General features: G+C 37.9%; 1 protein-coding gene across 1 annotated transcript in view; it reads right to left on the reverse strand.

Annotated features, from left to right (window-relative positions):
* Positions 1–781: 781 nt before the first annotated feature.
* The window catches only part of RAD23B (RAD23 homolog B, nucleotide excision repair protein), a 35,771-nt gene continuing 14,801 nt past the window's right edge, over positions 782–21,751 (reverse strand). The window contains exons 3-10 of the mRNA XM_059491753.1: positions 21,286–21,365; positions 18,838–19,085; positions 15,694–15,749; positions 11,730–11,857; positions 7,355–7,478; positions 6,295–6,422; positions 5,703–5,879; positions 782–3,824 (exon numbers count right to left, since the gene is read on the reverse strand). Of these exons, the coding sequence (XP_059347736.1) occupies positions 3,711–3,824; positions 5,703–5,879; positions 6,295–6,422; positions 7,355–7,478; positions 11,730–11,857; positions 15,694–15,749; positions 18,838–19,085; positions 21,286–21,365 (1,055 nt within the window). The 3' untranslated portion in view covers positions 782–3,710. The remainder of the gene's footprint in view (positions 3,825–5,702; positions 5,880–6,294; positions 6,423–7,354; positions 7,479–11,729; positions 11,858–15,693; positions 15,750–18,837; positions 19,086–21,285; positions 21,366–21,751) is intronic.

A 21,751-nucleotide genomic window follows, 5' to 3' on the forward strand; every position in this document is an offset into this window, starting at 1 on the left:
CTGGCACTTGACAATTACAATCAGCAACATCAGCTGCAGTCTGCAGATACAAGCACCAGCAGCAGTCATGCATTCAGTGGTAATGCAATACTTAAATGTTTCCTATACATCACCTAATCACCACTTAAAGCAGGTGGAATAAGCCTGCTTTTCTGGATGGTTTAGTGAAGATACAAAATTTTGTAAATTGTGGCTTCATAACTACAATAGTGGTGGTTGTAGCTGTGTCAAAATAATGTTTTCAAAGGATGGTGTGCTGAACACTGCTAGCATCCCAAACCAGGCACGGAAAAACTAAAAAGGTTAGTGACAAAGCTGTTCTCCCCACTCCCACCTTATTTTTTCCATTGAACTAGAGAGTATTTTCAAATTCTAGGTTAGTTTTGTGCACAGAGCTGGATTTAAGAGAAATCAGAAAAAAAAGAAAGATGTGGCTACCTCCAAAACTCTATAAAACCAAATTAAATATCCAATGACACCACAGGTGACAAATCTGCATGCAGTATTTGAGGACTTGGCTTTGTGTCTCTGCTTGATTCATTCATGCATGTTCTTGAAGTGAAGCTCAACCCAGCACTCCAAAATCAGTCACAATCTGGCTTCAGGAGTGATTATCTCACATTCCTAAAAAGTTCTGTTAGTGTGGGGTAAGAACAGGGCATTTAATCAGTAAAATTGCTCGGGTTTTAGCTGGATTCATCAGGCAGCTCTGGACGAGGTAAATAAACCACAGCATCAAAATGCAGCTGTAGAGAGGACTTAAGAACAGACAACTACAGAATTAATATGACTTCAGAGTAACTTTTTAATCCCAATTAAAAGTGCATCATAAATAGCTTTCGTCTAAGCAGATATTCAGAAGTTTTACAACAAATGTAAGGACTACAGTACCAAAACTTAGGAAGAAATACTTTTATTTTCTCAGCTACTGTTCAGAAAGCCCTGAGGAAACTGATCCCCAAATCCCTAAGAGATCTGCAGCAGAGAAGCTGAGCAGCACTCTGTGCAGACAACTCCCGGTAGTACTTGGTAGAAAACGAGGCACAACATACCTAGGCAGCTTGCTCAGGTCACACCTCCTCAACACCACATGAATTCCATGTATTCTTCCCTTTTGGCAGCTACTACAAAGAGAGACATGATTCTCCCCTGGCAAGTATCCCGCTATTGGACAGGTAACAGTTTTTGCTAGCATGTAAGGTCAGACACCTGTTGTTCATCAGAAGTCACAAAAACACTGTTTCACTGCTGGAGAAAAACGGGAACAGCATGACTAGTAAGGCTTCAAACACAGCAGCCATAAATCCCTCAGTCACTCAGCATACAAAGTTACAAATGAACAAAGCTACTAGCTCTTTTTTTTTTTTTTTGCCTTTTTTTTTTACAAAGAACAAGCTCAACAGACTTTAATTCAAATACATTTATAATAAGTAAACATTTCAAAATCAAAATTGGAGGGAGTGGACTGAAACACCCAGACATTCTTGCTTTACTCTCCACCCTCCTAGAGAAGGAATGGTTATTTCTCAGAGCAGTTTGATCAGTACAGAAGACTCCCACAAACTAAAAGCTTTTGTCTTAGTTAGCTATCAGCTATGTAGTAAAAGTACATTCAAGAAGTCCTTGTATCAATTTGGTGTTTTTCAAGTACCTGGCAGCTGGTCCTTTTACAGATAACAAACAGCCCCTTTTGGCATGCAGTGTTAAACCAAAATCCATCTCTCTCAGTTCACAGACAAACTGAGAATCCTATTTATATGGTGTTTACTAGCTGACTCAGGTAATTAATGTTAACGTCTCTAAAATGAAAACATTATGAAAGACTTATTTCCTATTTAGCAGTATCACATCTCCTATTGATAGATTTGGGTTGTGCTACTGATCACTTAGACGACATTCACCTAAGAAATTTTAAAAGAATAAAATCTGAATAATTAAAATACACACTATCTGGAAAAATATCACAGATGTATAAGAATAGAAAAAAAAAAAGTAAAAGGCTTTAATACATTTCATTGTTTTGTGCAGATATTTTTACAGACTATGGCCAATCAATGAAGAAATGAAATACAAATGTTTCAGTCTTTTTAGCTCATTTTTCAAGACACTTGACTTGTACTTTGAGCTTAAGTAGTAGCTAAGTAGTTAATCCACTGATAAACAAACTCAGCAGAAAATAATTTTTTAGTTGTACCACTAAATCATTAAAATCATTAATATGACTAGTAGTACAGGAATTCAGTGCTGTACCACTAATAATATTTTTTCCTGGTTACTGTAGAGGTAAATTTGTAATCCAGGTAATTGGACTACAACAGTAGAAAAAAAATCAAACTATCCCCATGTTGTGTTCAGGTAACGTTGCACAGAACAGCTTTAGATTAAATTTACATTTGTTTTTATTCATAGTATTGCAATGATGGGCGAAATTACCTCTAAAAGTAAACATGTATTAAAAAAAACGATTGTTAACATTTTATGATGACTAAACAAAATAAATGATAAGTAGGTACGAAGAAGTAAGATTCAAAACTCTGTAACCAGAGTTTATTTTCAATATAAAGTTTCGAGTGTCAATTCTTTTTACATTGGAATAAATTCATAGTTTGCTTGATATCTCAAGTTTTGAACTTCTCATCCTTATAAAGTGAATAAATCCCCAAAAGTCCTTACTTAACAGAAATAGCTTGAACACTACAATCTACTCAAGAGCAACAGAACACTTACAGCTGTACTATAAAAGCTGGTTCAACAAAGTTGGGAAGGTGAAATTTGATTTGATAAATTCTCATTGCAGCAGACAAAAATGAAGCTTGCATTTTGTTTGCTGGCAGAAAAAGAATATTCAACTCACTAGAGTGCATATAACAAAACCAAACATGCAATCTATTGCTTTTAAAACTTTTACTGCAAGATAACATTAAAAGGACATTAAAAGAAGTAATTAGGTATCTATATTTTTTTTTCCCAAAGATAAAATATGTAAACAGGATAATAATTTTTTTCTGTATGTATATAGTTTCTCAGATCATTTCACGGGGACAAAGGAGGGGGTGGTGTTTCTCAATAATCAGGACACTTTTAACTGTAATGGGTTTTCATTGCAAAAAAAAAAGAAAAAAGCCAACACTGCTCTAATTCAGCATTAGACAAAAATACTGTGTCTCTTGCACTACTTTAACACAGCTGAAGAAAAAAAACCCGAATAGCCCTATTTTGGCATTCAGGATTACATTTGCTCAGATCTTTTAGATTTCACAAAGCTGCTATCCAGTGTTGCCATGAAATACAGACTGTTAAAATCTACGTAGCACAGGCTACTTCCAATGTCAATACTAAGTGGAAAGGAACATGAAGCAGTGCATTACACTACATTTCTGGAACTAGTACAGTAAGAGTGAAAACCTAGAAAAAGTTAACCTACAGTTTACAGAAGGAACTAATTATCTGCAGAAGCTGATTTTTTGGTTGAATATATATTTTTTGTTTTTTACACTGTGCGATTTTCTGCATCTGCTAATTTAAAAGAGACATTAAAAACTTGTTGCTTTCTTTGCTTTGTTTCCTATGTTCTCCCTTCCACCCACTCCCTATATTCCATACACCAAGCATTATGAATGTAAGCCCAAATATCCTAGACAATCCAGTGAACAGAGTTAGTGTAATGCACTGGTGTGAGGTGTGAAATAGGAAAAAAAAAAAGAATTCTCTCAGTCTTCATCGAAGTTCTGCTGTAGAAGAAAGTTGGCAGCCAGGTTTTCATTCTTCTCGCATGCGAAATACGCCTGTATCACAAGTCCTTCAGGGAATCCTAATGCCTTTAACTGAAGAAAAGAAACATATTTAGGAAGTGCATTTTGCATGTTAGGCTTCTTTGTATGTCTTTGTGTCTTGAGATGTCGCTTAAGCAATTACTGCCTTCTTGAAAATGACACTGCTGCCTAGCTCAATGCAGATTTTAGCGAGTGAAAAATAAGGTGCTGCTTCTGCCTTTAGCAAAGAGCATCCTCACTTGAAAAGGTGATTGGATTAAGTCTAATGAACCACCATAAAAACTTGTCACTTCTTTAGTGACACAGTAAGCCTAAAACAGACCTGGGTCACAGTATTGTCATGAAGTAATGTCACATTGCACTGCTGCAGAAAAAAAAAACCAAACAACTTCAAACAATGCTCATTTTAAGCAATTATACAAAGCTCCAAAGGACTTTTAACAAAAAATTGCCTGGAACAAAAGCTCCCAGCCTGTGATCTTTAGTAGGCTGTCCAGCACATCACATTAGGCCATATTTTCAATTGTTTATCTTAAAAAAATTAACTACACACTGCAGCCAAGACAAGTAAGCTGAGAGCAATCTGGTTTTCAGAAGTCAAGGAATTAATTAATGTCTGGAACCCTGCAACAACAGGGCATGAGAACATCAGAGGAGAACTTATTACTGTGCCAAGGGTTTAGCCAGCACTTAGGGGCACTCAGCAAATGAATTCTTGTTTTAGCCAAAGGCAAGTACACTCCACTATCTGGAGATTTTCTTAAAATCCTCAGCACCTGCAAGGCATTTCATGTATGGGGCAGATCAAATAACTATGAGAAAAACTGTGTCCTATTATCCCTCACAAGCCATTCTTAGATTTTATTTCTAGCACACAGACAGCATGAAGGCATCAGCTGCAATACTAAGAAATTAAATTTTGAGGTTTGTCTTTCATGGAAAGAGAAAGAAGGATCTTTGCTGGGTTTCAAAACAGGCAGTAGAGGTAATAAAATTCTGCAGCATAAAATTACTTTAAAAGAAAATGCAACAGACTAAAGATGATGACCTGTGATGAAGTACATGGTCAAATAGTTTTATTAGACTAATTTTATAATTTGCCAATTTCCTCAAGATCTAGAGAACTAACACCTAGTTAGTTCTTCAAATTCAAATAGGTATCTTCTAATGGTCCTTACTTAAGATTCAAATAGGTATCTTCTAATGGTCCTTACTTAAACTTTGGTTTTGCCAGATGAAAAAACATTGTCTTTGGGGTACCAAACCACTACCACAGTATGACAAAACTCTTGTAATCTGTCCTAAGAAAAATCTCTGAGGCATTGCCATCTATGCAAAACCACATTTGGTCAGTAACGCAGCATTTATGAATGCAATGTACCACCTCAGAGTATATTTTCATGCTTAGCAGTACTTTTAGAAAATGATAATTAACTAATTGTCATGGACAGACAACTGGGCAAAGTTTTGACTTCAACTGATTTACTTAACTATGAGTGTTCTTACTTTTTAAGTACTTTGCAAACAGTGCTCAAGCAGCCAGGCCTTTGTACCTGGAGACCTGTCATGGTATGATCTAGAACAGCACTGGCAGAGGCTTTAGCAAGCGGGATTACTTCCTGAATAATTCCTGAATAAAATGGGAGATCCATTTCCATTGTTAATTATCACAGGATGGTCTCTGATCACTTAAAATGCTCTGCCTCTCCTCAGTAAGACCGATTTAAGATATTTTAGACTCAACTGCTATAAAGCAAGAGAAGATATGACTTGAAACAAGGCTACAACAGCTGTGAAATGCCAACTATGAAAACACCAAATATGATATAAGAACTACTGAGCCAAACAAAGTTTAAGTTAGGTAGGTCTTAAGCATGCACTGGAGTCAACACCCAACAGCCACAAGAATTTCAAAGAAGAAAGGCTCACCCTTTCTATAGCTTCTTTTTCCTGAGGTGTTACTTGAATGTAGTTCATATGAGCATTCCCAGCATCTCCTATTCCTCCAGTGCTGGCACCATCATCACTGCCACTTAAACCTTGGCGAGACTCTAGAACTGGCTCATTCAACATGTGAATAAAATGTTCCTGGTGCTGGCTTATTTGCTGTGATGCACAGAACAGTAAAAGAAACACGTATATTTAATAATTGGAGTTTAAGTGTGCCAAGAGACAAGTAAAAATATTTATTTTCAGAGAATTAAGAAGTCAAAGGGACGTGCAAGAAGCGCACAGAAAAATATTGTTATATCTAACAATAAAAAATGCAATTTTAATGTTTCAATTCAACTGCAGTGATCCCTCCCCCTTCCTCACCCCCTCCTCTGCACCTCTTATGAAGTCTCAAATTTGTATCCAATGTCACAGAAAATACATTCTGTACAGCAACAACTGCTGAAAAGCCAGCAATAGAATGTTGTAACTGCTAGTAACATATTATCCGAGACAACATCAACATATGATGCTCTTGCAAAAGCTAAATCAGAATTAGTAAGCATTGTTTTCTAGTTTTAAGATCCACCTGCAGTAGTTGGGGGTTTTCCCTTCCAATTTGCTGTAGCAATGCTGGCAACAGAGAAGGATTTTGCTGGATAATTTGTCTCATCTGCTGGAACTGAGGCTGATTTCGTAAAAACTCAAGTGGATGTCCTGAAAAAAAGATCAGTGAAATAACATGTTTTTTTAAAAAGTTATGAGAATCCTTATAAAATGCATACCTACACTGCAATTTTAGACAGAAACAGGACATGAAACGGACAACACACCATTCACTGAAGAATAAAATAATTTGCTTCCTCACTTTAGCTTTAAGGAAAATGTCTTTATTCTAAGATTAAACAATGCATTTCCTTTTTACCCAGTTGTCTTTTAAGATCCAACAGCCTTGTCCTTATCTCCAACACTTTCCTCTGGATGTCTCATCTCTGGTTCATCTCAACCAGACACATCTACCCAATCCACTGTCTTGTCTCTTCTATCTTGAGCACCATTTCCAGACAGACCTTTCCTACCCTTTCATTAGGCTCCTTTCATGTATTTATCCACCTCCCTTTAAGAGGGAGATAAATTCTTGATAAATACCCTTCTCTTCAGCAGGCACCAGCCACTGTCAAAGTGCTGCACTGCTGAGTGAGGAGTCCTAGGTCAGTTATAGGTCTCTCCAGTGCTACACTTCATTGCTAAATTTCGGGTTTCTCCCTTGATATCCCAGCTTCTGTGTGGGAAATATATTAATATAGTCAAAGTGGACAGTCCCCAATCAGTTATAGAGTAGAAAATCAGAGTTTAAGTGAGAGAAAACACAATCTCTGTTTTCTCATCTGTGGTCTTGCACTTCAGAATCCAGAATACCGAATTAAAGAAATTGTGCAAGTTCACTGCATTTTTTGAAAACTTTGCACATGACATACAACAAGCCACTTGTCCCAAGAAAATACCACACCTGGAATTACCATGTTAACAGCTCTTTATCCAATTCCCTCTGAAGAGCTCACAAGCACCTGGAACTTAAAATTGATTTAAAAATAGATTGGTTAAGGGCACATTGTTTATCACATCTTCTCCAATACAGCCTTTCTTACCTCCTAGTGAACTAGTAGTCGTGGGTATGGTTGCTACTGCTGCTGCCACTGCTGAAGACTGAGATGCACCAGTGCTTGGTGGTTGAGGGGGGTCAGCCACAGCCTGATTATCTCCAGGTATCCCCTAAAGCCACAGTTCACATCAGAATTACCCACAGAATGCTGACAGACATGTTTCAACTGCATGCAGTATTTGGGTTTCAGAATGAAGGGGGAAAAATAAAAACCTTAATGCTTTCACTGCAAATACAAGGTAAGAACCTGTGAGTTATGCATTTGTAACTGACAGAGAGCACTGTGAAAAGATTAATTTTACTTTTTGGCAGGAAAAATGTGTGATTTGTATAAAAAGGCAGTAAAGCATGCCCTGCATCACTTTAAAACACACTTTGCCTGATAAAAAACACTTGCTTTGAATCCTGTTTAAAAATATTTGAAGTGAATGAAAAAATGAAACTAAATACACTGTTACACTATGTTATATTGTTGTGCAAAAGTGACATTACAGCAACAAACTGCAGTACAAAATGCTAACTAAGATTAACAATTCCATACAACTGGCAAGGAACTGAGAAGAGATACAAGAACACAGCCCTTGGGACCTGTTTCCTTAAATGAAAAGGTGTCATTCACAATATCTTAAAGGTGAAAAGGTCTGTATGTCACATAGCTTTAGCAAGTTTTAAAAAAATAGTTAACTTTTGCTTTTTGTTTATTTTTTATGTGCAAGCAACTTTATATAGGAACTGACTGCTCAGAGGCCTGAAATGGACAAAGCTAAAACACAAAATTACAATAAACTAGAACTCTGGTTATACAACAATGATACCTCACTCAGCTACTTTTCTCCTGCATAGAATTCCTTCCTACCCTAACCCTGCCTTCCTCACTGGCACTGAACTCCTGCACCAAGTCTGTCCTTTTAATCTACCTTTCTGAAGCCTGGAAACTTACTTATGGGAGAGACACAAAGAATATTATAACAAACTCTGTTGGAATAGGCCAGAGAAGTTACCCAAACAAGGGCCACCCACTTGTGTTGGGGAATCACAAAATGTAAGGAACTGAGTGGGTGAAAATATTACAGAGCTACAGGGTAACCAGACAATGAAGAGGTTTGTCAAGCCTACCATAAAAATCACTGGTAGGTAATGTAGATTAAAAGTCCTGCTGTAACATGATCTTCACATGGTATGTTCATCATTACACCTGAACAAAAAGGACAAATATGCAGCTAATATAGAGGGCACATCTAGAAAGGGAGAGTTGGACAGTGCTCTGAGCAATGCTCTTTGCCTTACCTGTTAATTAAGACACACATCAAGGTATAAATAACCTGATCATCAACTGCACATTTAAGCCACTCAGGGGAATAAAAGCAAGATTTCCCTGTCACACACTTCATTACCTTCACATGGCTCAGTGAGCTCAGTACACATCCCTCCCTCTGCTGAGGGGGAGGAGGATTCCATTCATGGTATAATTCTGATGTAACTCTCCCTTATCAGTGGTTTACAGAGCACTGATTAAATACCTTTCCCATCAAATCAGTCATTTCTGGCAATCCAAGTATAATGTAACAATTTGGGTTAATCTTATGAAATTACTAGTTGATTTCACCTATTCACAGGCACACGTCATCACTGCAATCTGTGTCCAGATCAAACAACATGTGCTTGTTTAAACTCCTAAGTTTGCTCTTGAATGGAAGGACTGTGTAAACCAGTTCAAACAAATTTACTTAGAAATTATTTGTCATCTTGAACATCATCTTAACTCTTGAACACAAGCTTGAAGTACCCCTCTCCAAATAACAGAGACTGTGTACAGTTGCAATCAGACAATGCCAGTGAGGCGTATGGACCTTGCTCACACAGCCACACAACAGAATAAAGCATGGTATTAAACCACACACAAGCCACTCTGAATGCAAACACTGCTTGGACAGCAAAAAAAGGCCACTGTTGCCTTATGGAGGATGAAACAATTGTTTACTGTTTAACGGAGCAGTACAGTGGTTTTTAGCTGATACTGCTCTCTGCAGGGCAGTAATCACATCAGGTCCACCTTCTGCACAGAACAGAGAACAAAATAGTTCCAGCTGGGAGGTACTTAAAATGATCATCTAGTCCCACTGACTGACCAATTCGTGGCTGACCAAAAGTTAAAGCCTGTAAAGGGCATTGTCCAAATGCCTCTGAAACACTGACAGGCAGAGGACGTTGACCACCTCTCTAGGAATTATGTTCAGTATTTTACTATACTCTCACTAAAGAAATGTTCCCTAAAAATATCCAGACAAAGAGGTTGGCTACAGCAGAGAAGACAAAACTCCTTCTTAACTAGAGGTTAGGAAATCCTTGGCTGAAAGAGAGATTTGAATGGAAATACCTCCAAAGATGAGCCTGGTGCATAGAAAAATAAAGATCATCTTTTGCAACTCCTTCCACAACAACAGGATTACATCTATAATCCTCAATGATCATGCCATGAAAACTGAAGGACTTGCCATCTGAACCATTGACAACAAGTGGACTCTTGAGGGCTCATCTGGGGAACAGCTGTGCTTTAATTACAGTTTAAGTCCTTCCCAACACCTTACCCTTGCTGTACTCAGGTTCTTTAAACCTGGACAGTGTTGTTACACTTAATAAATCTCTAATGTCTTGTCTTAATCTGCAGATTATATAAAAGATAGTGCTGATGATAGTTTGGATACAAGTATATGTAGAGAGAGGGTCAAAGAACAGTGTCCTCAACAGATCAGATCAATAGTAGCTAAAAAAAACCTTTTTAATATGCAGCAGGAAAGTAAGGAACACTTCAGACCCCAGCAGATCCAGAACAGTTACAAAGACCATTTACAGCAAAAGGATTCTTCTAGTAGGACAGCAAAAAGTCTGCTATCTAATATGGTATCCAAGAGCAAGACCATTCCTCCCTACTCCCTTTTCCAGCAGGAGGAAGAAAAAAGAAAATGTATTTTCCAGGGAAGGATAACACAAACACATAAAGGGACATCTTATATAACAGAAGGACCCACTTTAGATACAGGACCTACTGAATGACTAAAAATTAAGGATTTAATTATAAGGATATTCTAATAAAGATAAAAATGCAAGGACAGCTCATAGCAATCAATGCATTTTGCAGATGTGCCATGTAGCTCCATCATGGGGATACTCTCTCGCCACACACACAGCAGGCCAAACACTTAGGGGAGGCACTGAATTCATGGTCTATTTACAGACCAGATGAACAGTAAACCCAACATTTCTACAACATGAAAAACAAATGTTTGAACTTGAGGACTTATGACAGAGAGTTGAGAGCTATTGCATTCACCCTTGCTTGGCCTAATGCTAGTTCGGAATTAAACTTTTCATATCTTAAACTCAAAACATTTGTTGTCAATTTAAAATCAGAAGATTACAGTCTTGGGAACATTAATGTAAGTAGGAAGCATGCCAGGGACTTGAAGTTGTAACTACTGAAGGAAAACTTCATTAACAAAATTGACGTTTTGTAATTGGAGGGTAAAGATGCCAGATTTCTTATCAATCAATCAGAAATTCAATCCACATGTATTTTGCAAGGATTAGGTCAAGATATCTAGTTGCCAGATTTTAATAAAGTTCAGATCTGCTAAAAGGAAAAACCTCATCAGGGGAAAAATGGTGTGCCAGAGCAAAAATTAAATGTACCGGAAATACTGATTAAGCAACAAAATCAGACAGATTCTACTCGGTTATAATTCACCTGTCAGATTAAGGTGTTCAACAAGAAAAAATCCAAAAAGCCCAGCGTTTTCATTGAAGTGAAACTACATTTCTATTTCCTCTCATGCCAATGAAGTTCATTTAACTCTTCAAGCTTTATTTTAACAAATGAAAATGGTTTCTTTTCTAAAACAGTGCTGAAATGAAAACACCAGTTAAATTAAGCAGAGTTAAAAAAAAAAACCCTCTCAAACCTTTCTGCTTGTGAAGTATATTAAGAACACTGCATTGTTAGCAAAATCAGTGAATGGGAGCCTAAGGAAGGGTGATGATATGGATACAAAAGTATGACTAATCAATTAATGGTGTCACTAAGAGGTGACACAAAACCATTGGCAGTTAAAGCTATCACTGTAACTGGACATACTTTACAGACATATCCATATAAATTAACAAAAAATGAAAGCAAAGTGGAAGAGGTGGTTAGGGATTACTTCAGTGTTTTCTATAACACACCATGTCTGTCAAAATTTCAATCTCATCTTTCCAGATGGCAAATGTCACTCTCAGCAACTGAGTAATGTTCAAAATAACACCAAAATCAAAGTGAGAGGTATTAAGTGGAAAACAAAGGTTCAGGCAAGGTAAGTGCTCACCATCAGAAGGTATTCCACTGCTCTGTCAGGGTTGTTGAAGCTGGCCCTCAGTGCTGCAATCACCTGCTCCCGCTCGTAGCCCATGGACATGATCTCAGTCACCATGTTCTCATAGGACTGCCCGGTCACTACAAGTCACAGGACCATCATTTTAGGGGAATAAGATGAAAATAATCAAACACACACACAAAAAAAAAGTTTCAATAGGTAAGTGTAATTTCCACCTGAATTCCAGTCGTTCATTGAAAAGAGTACTTCATATTAAACATGCCGTGGTTCTGTGGCTTTAATTCCAAATATATTCAGTGGTTTCATTATGAATTTGATTGGAAATAGTGAAGGGTAATGAAGATAATGTAAACTTCTACTGACAAAAGCAGTACTTGTGATACTTCTGTACTTGTAATTGAAATAATGTTCTCTCTTCAAGTTTACATTTAAGGTCAAGGGCATCCTCACAGCTAATATTCAATTCCTCATGTAATCAAGAGAAGTCTCCTGCAGCTTACATTTGGAAATGTATTAATTTGAAATCTGCCTGTCAAATTATTAGCCATTGAGGATTTTCCAAATAAAGACATTCTGCTATGCTGTTGTTAGATAGATGACAATTAGTGATTAGATATTGCTATATATTGCTACATTCTGGTGATGATGGTCAAAGTAATTTAATCAACTTAATATGGACAAACTCAAATCATGCAGAAGACTTAAAAGTTGTATCTAGGAAACTCACTCAGGACTTCAGTGGGGGTTCAGGAAACCAAGCCATCTCATTTAATTTTTAATTTTTATCCCACTCAATTTAACATTTGACTAGACATCCATCACATGAAATCCCCCACCCCTTACAGCAAAAATAGATGAAAACTATCCCACACCTGCAGCAATCAAGACAAAAGGCACACACACATATATGGAACTATTTGAGGGCAACTGTTCACTACACTAATGTTACTGTAAGGACAATTATTATCTCTTTTCATAATCCACTTAATATTCCTGCCTTGAACGCAGACAGCAAGTAGTACAATTACAAAAAAAAAGTAGCTGTTCTACCATACATTGTAATTGGGCAAATCTTCAAGGTTATCTTCCTGGCAGGAAAAAACACCACTAACAAACAAACCTAGGCATTAAAATACCATCTCCTTCCTTGGATAAAGGTATTCCTGATCTCAGTGAAATCCTACTACTGACTGACTGCAAACTAGCAAGTTAGTGACAGGACAGCCAAACAATGAACAGCCATCATAAGAAACAACTAATTAATAATAATATTTTAAAAACCCAGAGGAAACAAATACAAGAGCTACTCTGTTAAGGCAAGTAAGTTGTAAATAAAAGAATCAAAGAAAACATGATGTTTTATTCCCTTAGGGAGAAGGTGTTTAACTCAAGCCAACATTAAAACAGCCCCACTGCCTCTTTCCTAACATGTGCTTCTAAACAATCAGTGGGTGTATGACTTAGGGCAGTATGCTCAAGAACAAACAATAAAACAGCCCTAGCCCAAGGGTACTTGTGCATTATCCATAAATAAAGGGTTTTAAAGCCTTGACTAATTTGAGTATTTATTATTTGGACTTCAAAGTAATAGTGCCAACCTGAATTTAAGGATTGGTAAGTTCTTCATGTCTTCATACAGAACTACATGATCATTAATTTCACATCTACCCGCATTTTTTCAAACGTGAAATAAAAAAGTCACCTGAACTTTGCTCTGAAGATATATACATCTATACTTCTATCTTCAGGGAAGCAAAAAAGCCAAGCCAATAATTGTCCCAACACAATGATTTTGCTACTTCTGCTCACATTCTTCCTTACATAGCACTAGTTTACCCCTACTACTGCTAAGAAACTAACCAAGCAGTCAGAACACCTGTTGATGTAATTACTTACTACTTGAACACTTCTGTATTGCTTTTTCAATATAAGTAAGGTAGAGACTAGAAGATTTAATACAGGAAAAAGATGCAAAAAGGCTGGGTAACTTCTGCAGCACAGGCTGCTACATAAGGCATAATTAAACGCCAAAGGAGGAAAACAGAATTACTGAAAACATAGGTGCATGTACTCCATACAATCTACTTCCTAAGTTGTGCAAAAGTGAGACCAAGAATAATAATTCAGAAGTTGCACACCAGCAATGTCATGATACACAGCTGGGCCTTTCTGTCCCTGGTGCTAGTGGAAATGTTTGAGGTCAATGCTGAATTGATTCTGCTCTGTGCTTTTATCTTTCAAGCAACATTTTAAAGCTGGATTAACACTGAAATCCAGTTCATCATACTCCCCACAATAATTCTTGTCCTATGCCCTAAAGAAATCTTAGGCTGCTCCTGTGAAAGATGTGGTTGCACAAGGACTGCAAGACGTGCAGATTTTCACGCAGCATAAAAAGCCACATCACTTTTCAGCAATTTAACTGAAAACAACAGCAAATCATAGAAAACAATCCCTGTTTTTAAAGCAAAGTAAATTCATTTCAGACAATGTAATTGAGAAGCCACAGTTAGAATATGTGTCGGATCCAACTTAGGATGTGAAAACATACTCCATCAATTTGTGCAAGCAAATTCCCTTCAGGACGGTTTTTAAAGAAAACGAACCACTGAGTTCATGCCTATTGCCCTTGAATATTTATTGGCTGACAACACTTAGAGTATGCTTACCCAGAAAATCACACTCAATACCTCTTATTTCCAAACATGTTAGGGACACATGGGTTTACCCCACCAGACACCAACCAAAGAACTCCCATACAACATGGATCGTGAGGTGATGCTCTCGAAATATTTTGGGTTTTTTTACCCAATTTTGAAGAGATTTTAATCAAGACCACCAGCTTCATTTAACTTGCTGATCAACACTGTTAACATGAGTGTTGGTGATGACATCATCTTTGACCACTAAGATAATATGAATGGTTAAAGAACCACCTTTGGTAACAGCAATAATTTCAGCCCGTTTAGTTTTAGTGTTACATTTTTGTCTCCTGCTATCAGTCTCTATCAGCTATTTTGGATTATACAATTTAAAACAGTTTGTCACATTAAGATCTAAGCTGCAGCTGGACAGACTACATCTATTAGCTACCACAAAGTCATGTAAAATATTACTGCTGCTTCTAAATCACTCTGAGCTGCTTAATTACAGCACCTGCCTCCAATATATCCACATGAAAATGTAAGTGAAACTATTTACTTGGTTTTACTCTTTGTACCAAATTGGAGCTTCATATTTAAAGACAAAAGACAGAATAAAAACCCCACCTCCTCCTTATTGCTATACCTGAATTTGTTACACTCCAAAACAACCCAAAAATTTCAGTAGGAGTAAGGAGTTGTGGGTTTGCCTAATAATTTCCTAGCCACCCAAATCAGCATAGATGATGGGCAGAGCTTCCTGTTGTCTTTATTCTGTCTATTTCACTGAGAAACAAAGATTATTTAAACTGTCAAAATAAGAGTAAGTTGACTGTAAATACATGGAGGCATTCATTTCTCAGCAGCAGATCTGGTGAATTTATCTAATCTTAATGTGTCAAAAAGCAAAGTACTTTCAAAGCTGGAACAAGTGCATAATAAAGACATCCATTTTACCAGCCCTGCACTCTGGGGTGCAAAAGTGAAAAGCACACACATATTTACATCTAGTCTTCTATTCAAGCTACTTCAAAGTGAATAGTTAGAAGAGAAATTAAAGCAAATGGGGAAAAAAGGCAGGAGTGCAAGGATCTTCCTTTCACACAATAAAAATATATAAAGGGAAATATTCTTCAGTAAGGAAGAATATTGAAGCTGGTTCCAAGATATCAACTTCAGGTCTTAGAGAGGAGCACTTTAATTATAACTTTAACAATGACAGATACAGAAGAAAATGTCAACATCTGCTAATCCGTCATTTTTCTGCTGCACCAAAATAATGTCTACATTAAAAAAAAAAACTCTCCACTTACCAAGTGCACTTATAGCATCCTCAAAAAGATTTGATCGAGATGTATCACCTGTTGTACTGTAAGATGAAGACAAGTGCAATGGTAATTACAAAACTTTGGAAAACTTCCTGTTTTTCAAAAAAAAAAAAAAAAAAGAAAAAGAAAAAAAAAAAGCAGCAGCAGCTGTAACTCTAATAGCCCCTTTTGTTTCTAAAAAACCAACAAAGCTTTCAAAAGAGCTCTCTTTTGGTCCTATAGTGAGAATAGATTTTACAAACTTTTAAATTTTTAAAACAAGGCCAACCTTCCCCCGCTACCCCCCAGAAGTTTGGCTCTTGCCCATCTGCTCAGGGATTAGCCATCTGCTTGCTTGAATGCTTTAAAGGGTGGGAGAACAAGGTGGATTTTCAAAAGCACACAGCAGTCTCACTAACTGCTTCCCCACAGCCACCAGCTTGACCTCAATGAGGACCCAAGGAGGCTGGTGGCAAGCACTTATTAAAGTCTCAGTATACTGCTTTCCCAGGAATACAAACTGCTAACATCTGCAATTACTCCATCTCAAGTTATCAAAGTTGTTAAATTACAGGATTAAAGGTTCACCTCCATGAACAGCAAGGAACACAGAGGCACAACAGAACAGAGGAATACCAGTTTTAATCAGCCACAGCCAAGGCTGCCCAGTTCCCAGGGCTGCAAAATTAAAGCATCAGCCCCCTGCGCTCAGGGTGACACCCAGGGTGGGTCAGCAGGACTCCTTCAAGGGCATTACAGCCCACAGGGCATTGAGCCCAACTCACTGTGGGGTGCCAGGAAAAAGTGCTGGGGTAAGAAATCCAGAGGAAGAAACAAAGGCAGGGAAAGGAAAGCTTAAGGCACCATGCAGAAGAAGAGCATGGGTCAAGAGTGCAAAAAGAGGAGAAAAAGGGCCAATCATACTCAAGAAACACTCGCCTGGCTGTGCTCTGCACCTCATCACCCAATCCATCCTGTCTTTTTATTAAATTCTACTTCTAAAAATGTTTCATAATGTGGGGGGGTGTGTGTCTCTACTCTACACACATGTATTTGGAATTCCAAGTGTTCACAGGGACAGGGAATTGAGAGACAGGGGGATCCAGACACCTGTGGAGCCAGCAACTGCTGAGACCAGTGTGGAAGTGGGAAAGCCAAGGACTGCAGCCAGTTCCTGGGCGAGCCCTCCATGTGTGTGTATGTGCAATGGGAATCTGAGTATCAGGGTCTGGAGCGGGCTGGCAGGGCTCAGGCAGTCCCCATGCCCTGGTACCAAGAACTTGGCAAACTCTAAGGGGCCAGCTATCAAAAGAGAAATTCATATTTTTCTTTTGTGTTTTGTCCATTTTCATTTTGCAGTAGTGGGCTTTGCTCTAAACAGCCAGAGGGGAAGTGGATGCGGCTGATCTATCTTGCATGAGTGCTGGGATTTTTCCCACCTGAGCTGACCTAAGCAGGCAGACACATATTTATAGGTATATCCATATTGTGTGTATATTTTGGGAATACACAGTCTTGATAACATGATAGACTTGAGTACATGGAGCTGTAGAAACCTCAAATTTATCAGGCTACCAGACTTGGCAACTCCTATCAGCAAGTGAAAGATCATCAGATTGATCTGAATGTTTTCAGAAGATGCCACAAAAAATCCAGCAAGGCACTTACAGAGATCTCTGTAAGATCTATGCAAGAAATAATTTGTTACATCAAGAATGTAAATCTTAACTACTGACAGATTCTAGTGAAACAATCAAGAAAAGATCAAAGACAAAGCAAGATGCCAGCTGGCCTGGCCTTGGGTCAATAAATCTTGCCTTAGTAATTTAGCTTGCAAAGCAAATCAGAAGCAAACAGCATTCACTGAAATCAAGGCAGGTGATGACTTTGATGTCTATGTTAAATTATTTTGTTTCTCCCTGTCAAGTGTGTACACTGAGGGTCCCTTAGTGCAGTTTTACAAAACTGCAATCTGTACATGAAAAACACTATTTCAGTATGACAGATTGATCTTTGAACTCACTGGACAAATTGAGCAGGGGAGAAAAGAAAAAGAAAATAACCCCACTTATTAGTATTTTTTAACAACTAAGTTAATTTGACTGATAAATGAAACTTCATTTGCATTCCATTTCTAAGAAATACTCATTTCTCAGAACAGCAAAATTAAAACATCAATTTGTGCATTTAGTGCAAGAAATTTGTAATGAGTTTTTCAAGACATTAGGCAATTGCAAGTTTTGCTTTGTTATCATCAAATCAGTATTCGACAGTGTTTAAATACAATCACTTAAAAAATACTGTCTTGTGCACCAGTATTCCCAGAAATAACACACAAATAATTTAAACCCAGAGCACAAAAATGAAGATTTGATGCTATGCAGCACTTCGGGGGTCATTAAATTCCTGTTAACAACATTTTAATCCCATGCAGTACTTCAGCAACTTAAGCAAAAAAAGGCAACAGCATACAACAGGGGTGAAACCTCTAACTTCCACTTGATTTTCTCAACTGTAGAAAATTGAGGTGAAAAGTTTTCCCAGGTTTCAGAATTAATTACCTGCAGATAGGTCAAAGAACACTCAGGGAAAAAAAAAAAACCAACCTTGTAGCTTTAATGCATTACATGATTAAAAGCAATACCACATCCTACATTTTGGAAGTAAAAGCTCTTTGCAAAAATTAAGAGACTCATACAGCAATAAGGAATTTATGGTTTGAATCTGACCAACATTATCAAAAGCACAATCAGAGGGTTATGAGCAGGACAGGACACATTCCTCTTCAGACTTCAAGAGCTTTGTCAGCAGTGGATCCCCACTGCAGGTGAATATTCTCAGTCTGAAAAGAAACTTGCAGGATAGCAACTCTGAAATGCCTAACAGGAGCTCAAATCTTGTGTCATTTAACTCTCCCCTCCACAGGTTTGTTCCCAAGATCACACTTCCCACAGGAGAAGGCATAAAAAAGGAGAGGTGCTTCTTACAATCAGTAATAACATACTTGAGTCTGAGACCGAAATTACAGTCAAGAAAGAAGAAAAATTAAATAGAATGGAGAGAGTGATTGGCGTAACACCGTAATAAAAACTTAAAATCAAAACCAGAAGCAACAGAAACAGGAACCCATTTTTGGAGGCTTATCCATACCTGTCAATTGATGATGGACTGACAGCAGCTGGTGCCTCAGGTGGTTTTTCTTCAGGCTTCTCCTCTTTCGGAGCACTCACAGGTGCTGGCTCACAAGCCACTGCATCTGGTGCTGGTGGTGGAGGGGCAGGAGCTGGCACAGGGGCAGGAACAGGGATTGGTGCAGCAACTGCTGTGGGAGCTGCAGTTGTTGAGCCAACAGTGGAAGTGGCATTTGATGGCTGAGTCGCTCCAGCTGCTGCTTTGGGCTACAGGAGGACAAAAGAGTTCAGGCATGGAACAAAGATCATAAATCCACGGCTCTCTGAGTTCTGTTAAGACCATTTGTGTTTGCTATCGCTGCCTCAACATCAAGCACAACATTAAAATGTTGCAAGACATTAGCTCTCTCTTGCCCTTCACTGTGTTTAAACAAGCAACTGAGAGCGTCACTGAGGTACTCACACACATGAGCGCTCACACTCTGAAGTGAAATTCAAAGATCTAAATATTTACAGACCACAATATTCTAAATATGAAAACAATCCTGAGTTTTACAAAAGCACATTTTCCAGAAGAAGCCAAGACAGTTGCCAAAAACTATCTGCAGAACAAGCATAAGCTTTTCTCACCACTCAGATGTGAAAAAAAGTGATAAAGACAGAAATCACATTTCATTACAAATGCTGTTTGCTGGAACACAAGATGAGAAAAAAAATTAAACTTCACCTGCAACATGTTTCAGTTATGCAATCTATGCATTCAGAGCACTAAAATAGCATCTCTTCAGTTCATGAAGTAAGCACCAAGGATAAAGCAAAATGAAGGACTACCAAACTTACAGCAGAATATATAGAGTGAATAATACTTATATGCAATTGTGAAATAATCTTCACATCTCTAATGGAAACCTGAATTTTTCTTGGATACAGTATTAATCCCATGATATAAAAATAGCCCCAAGGGCTGACAAAGCTGACCCCAATCTTTGCCTTTCCAAGAGAAATAGCTGAACTTCAGCAAAACTACTTATTCAAGGTGCTCCACTTTCAGACATTCCCTGCTTGAAAAAGAAAACATTTACTTCCTCCTTTTGTCTGCAAGGAGAGGTAAAGCTTAAGAATGAATAGCTTCCAACATGATGGGAACAGCAAATAACATTTTAATAAGCACTCAGAGAAGAATACTGACACAGTAGGAATGCAGGGGGGGTTATTTTCTGCTGGATTCCTAAACCCTTAATGCAACAACGTCTGAGCATCAGACAAAGTTAGCAATCTGTGTCTACATGACTGGGCATGTCTTACCCACAATAGAATCAGGAAAGGGCAATTGAGCTCCAAGAGTAGCAAAAAGATTGTAAGACTGAAGAAATGTCCAAAGTACAGGTCCTTTATTATCAGAATATACTGAATTTAGCTGTTCTTCACAGAGATCTGCCTTCAGAATCATAGAATTGTTGAGAAGACCTCTAAAATGATTGAATCTAACCCAGCACTGCCACACACACCACTAAACAGTGTCCCTAAGTACCACAGCCACACAATTCTTGAACATTTCCAGGAGTGGCAGTTGCACAACTTCTCTGGAGCCTTCTGCCATCAACAAAATGAAAAACTGGACTCTGACATCTCATCTGCACCTGTTTTCTTGTACTGATAAATGGCCCTGTGGCAAACCACAGACTAGCAAGCTGTTCATTCAGGAAGAGAGCAACAGCAGTTATCTTTAACAAGCCCACTGGTTTAATTATGTTTACTATTACCAGAGATAAATAAGGGGCATCAGAATATATGTTTTCTTTGTCAGGAGGAGGAACTCGAGCTTCAAAATTAATTTAATATTGAAAACACAGATGAAGCCAGTTTGATTCAGATCGCCTGGAATGCCTGGAAAATCAGTGGCTTGATTCCTGGAAGCAGCCTGACAAGTGGTTCAGAGAAGAAATACTTCAAACACGTGTCACAGTCATTCCCTATAAATTGCACTTGCAGGCTTTCAAAACCCACAGGTTTGTTTACTGCCAGATGTATCCTGTCTCTACTGGTTTATGCTGTTGAGTTTGACAGGAGAAAAAGCCATGAACTATGAAAAGCAACATGGCAAGGCTGGAAGAGATCCATACAGAGAATTTAACCACAAACTACCTAGGTAGCCTTCTTCCTTTTAATAGTAAAAGGGAAAAAATAACAGAGAGACATGAAAGAGTAAACAGTAAAATCAGCCATTAGCAATTTTTTTTCTTTAATACATATATTCAGCACAGAGCAAAAGCAAAAATCAGCCCAGGCAAACCAAGACTATGAAGCAATATTTTGTATCTATTCACACAAGCTTTTTACTGTTGATCTGAATTTGCTTATGATGAAATTCCACTGGTTTTAAGAATGGATATATACACCTACTAATCACAAGAAGAAATAGAATTAAATTAATGAAGCTTCCTACTCAAAAGAAACGATTACTCACCTTTGTCACCATAACCACCACAAAGTTCTTCTCATCTATCTTGTATTCTTTAAGAGCAGTTTCATCATTAAGGATTTTACCTGGGAAATTAAACAGGCAGAAATTAAAAAGCTGTTTAACAAATCAAGAAATGATCTTGGGATTTCCTCAAGAAAACATGTTTTATGCAGATTATAAATAAATGTTAATTCAAAAAAAGCAGTTTGGCCATTAAGCTTTGGCAGCAGAGCTACACTTTTCCTCATGCGATGTACAGAGTAGTGGATAGCTTGAGGGCCGCTGCCCTAAGTGTTGCAGATGCTTTAAAACCATTTAAAATAAAAGCATAAAATCTGGAAAGAGTCCCTGGAATCTGGAAAGATCCTTAACAAAGATACATGTAATACAGAGGAAAGGCATTAACAGACAAAAAGCTTAACCAAGTAACTTATGTCTGCTTACACAGTAAGGGAAATTCCTTTCTACT

The sequence above is a fragment of the Ammospiza nelsoni genome, chromosome Z (genome assembly GCF_027579445.1).
Source record: "Ammospiza nelsoni isolate bAmmNel1 chromosome Z, bAmmNel1.pri, whole genome shotgun sequence".
Classification (NCBI taxonomy): domain Eukaryota; kingdom Metazoa; phylum Chordata; class Aves; order Passeriformes; family Passerellidae; genus Ammospiza; species Ammospiza nelsoni.